This window comes from Chlorella variabilis (genome assembly GCF_000147415.1).
Source record: "Chlorella variabilis unplaced genomic scaffold CHLNCscaffold_31, whole genome shotgun sequence".
Classification (NCBI taxonomy): Eukaryota; Viridiplantae; Chlorophyta; class Trebouxiophyceae; order Chlorellales; family Chlorellaceae; genus Chlorella; species Chlorella variabilis.
The window spans coordinates 242,752-243,954 of NW_005435057.1; the positions used below are offsets into that span (position 1 = coordinate 242,752).

Here is a 1,203-nt window from a genome sequence, read left to right on the forward strand (position 1 = left end):
ATGCCCCCCGGCAAGCCGCCTCACCCGCCCGCTGCAGCGCAGAGGCTTTGGAGATGGGTGTGACCTGCAAGGCAGCACACAGCCCACGCATGCCTGGTGGTTCAGACTCCAGGTACCAAAAATGACTAGTAATAATAAGTATCAAGTGATATGTTTGTGCTGCCAGCTTGCTGGAAGCATGCGGATAGAATCCAGCACGGGGCCTTGCCCGCCCAGAGAAGAACCCAGCCCCTTGCTCGTCTGCAGCCTGCCAGGCGTGCACCGTCCCGCCCGCCTGCCCTCCCCGCCCCGCCCGCCCAGCCAGCAGCGAGCCTGGCTGCCCTCGCATACAGCTTCCAGCCAGCTTCCACCCACCTGCAGCGACTCCATGCCTGAGCGCGGGTTGTAGCTGTTCTGCTTGCAGAAGCCGGGGTCGATGACGTACTGCAGGGGGTACCGGATGGATGTGCGGTACATGTGCGGTACATAGTGAGCGGTACATGTGGCGGCGGCGGCGCGAGGAGCAGCAGGGGGAGGCAGGCGGGCCGAGGCAGGAGCCGGGACCGGCAAGTGGGCTGCAGATGCACGGGCGTTGTGAAGGCATGCGCCAATTCAGACAAACAAAGGAACACAAAAAAATAAAACCAGCAAGCCCCCACCTTGATTCCGTCGATGGTGAGCGAGGTCTCGGCGATGTTGGTGGCGATGACCACCTGCAGCACAGCATGACCACAGCGCGACCACAGCATGACACAGCGCAGCATGACAACGGCGCAGCATCGCAGCAACAGAACAGCGCGGTGCAGCAGGTGGCGCAGCACGTGGCGCAGCATGTCCACAGCGCAGCATGCGCAGGCCATCGCAGAGGCGTGACGCAGCCGGGCGCGGCGCGCAGCGGCGGCAGCGCACCTTGCGCGCCCCCGGCGGCGTGGGCTCGAAAATCTTGGCCTGCGAGCGGGGTCAGGGCGGCCAGGGGAGGCGTGGGTGGGAGGGTGAGGCAGCAGCCAGCGGCGGTCCACCGGCCATTGGGCAGAGGCGGCGGCGGCGGCAGCAGGGGCCCTGTGCCAGCCTGGGGAGGCCCCGCAGCGGCAGCAGGGGTGCCCCGGCGCATGGCGAGGCAGGCGTCATGCCTGCGCCGCACCTGCATGTCTGAGGGCAGGTTGGCGTAGATGGGTGCCAGGATGAGCTCGCCTATCTTGGATCCCATGCCCCGGGTGCGCTGTA

General features: G+C 66.4%; 1 protein-coding gene across 1 annotated transcript in view; it reads right to left on the bottom strand.

The window, feature by feature from the left end:
- Positions 1 to 1,203, bottom strand: part of CHLNCDRAFT_59259 (hypothetical protein) — a gene marked incomplete at both ends in the record, with an annotated part of 30,293 nt that overhangs the window by 11,934 nt on the left and 17,156 nt on the right. The window contains 5 exons of the mRNA XM_005843396.1: positions 25 to 64; positions 355 to 423; positions 639 to 692; positions 889 to 927; positions 1,121 to 1,128. Coding sequence (XP_005843458.1) covers positions 25 to 64; positions 355 to 423; positions 639 to 692; positions 889 to 927; positions 1,121 to 1,128 — 210 coding nt within the window. The remainder of the gene's footprint in view (positions 1 to 24; positions 65 to 354; positions 424 to 638; positions 693 to 888; positions 928 to 1,120; positions 1,129 to 1,203) is intronic.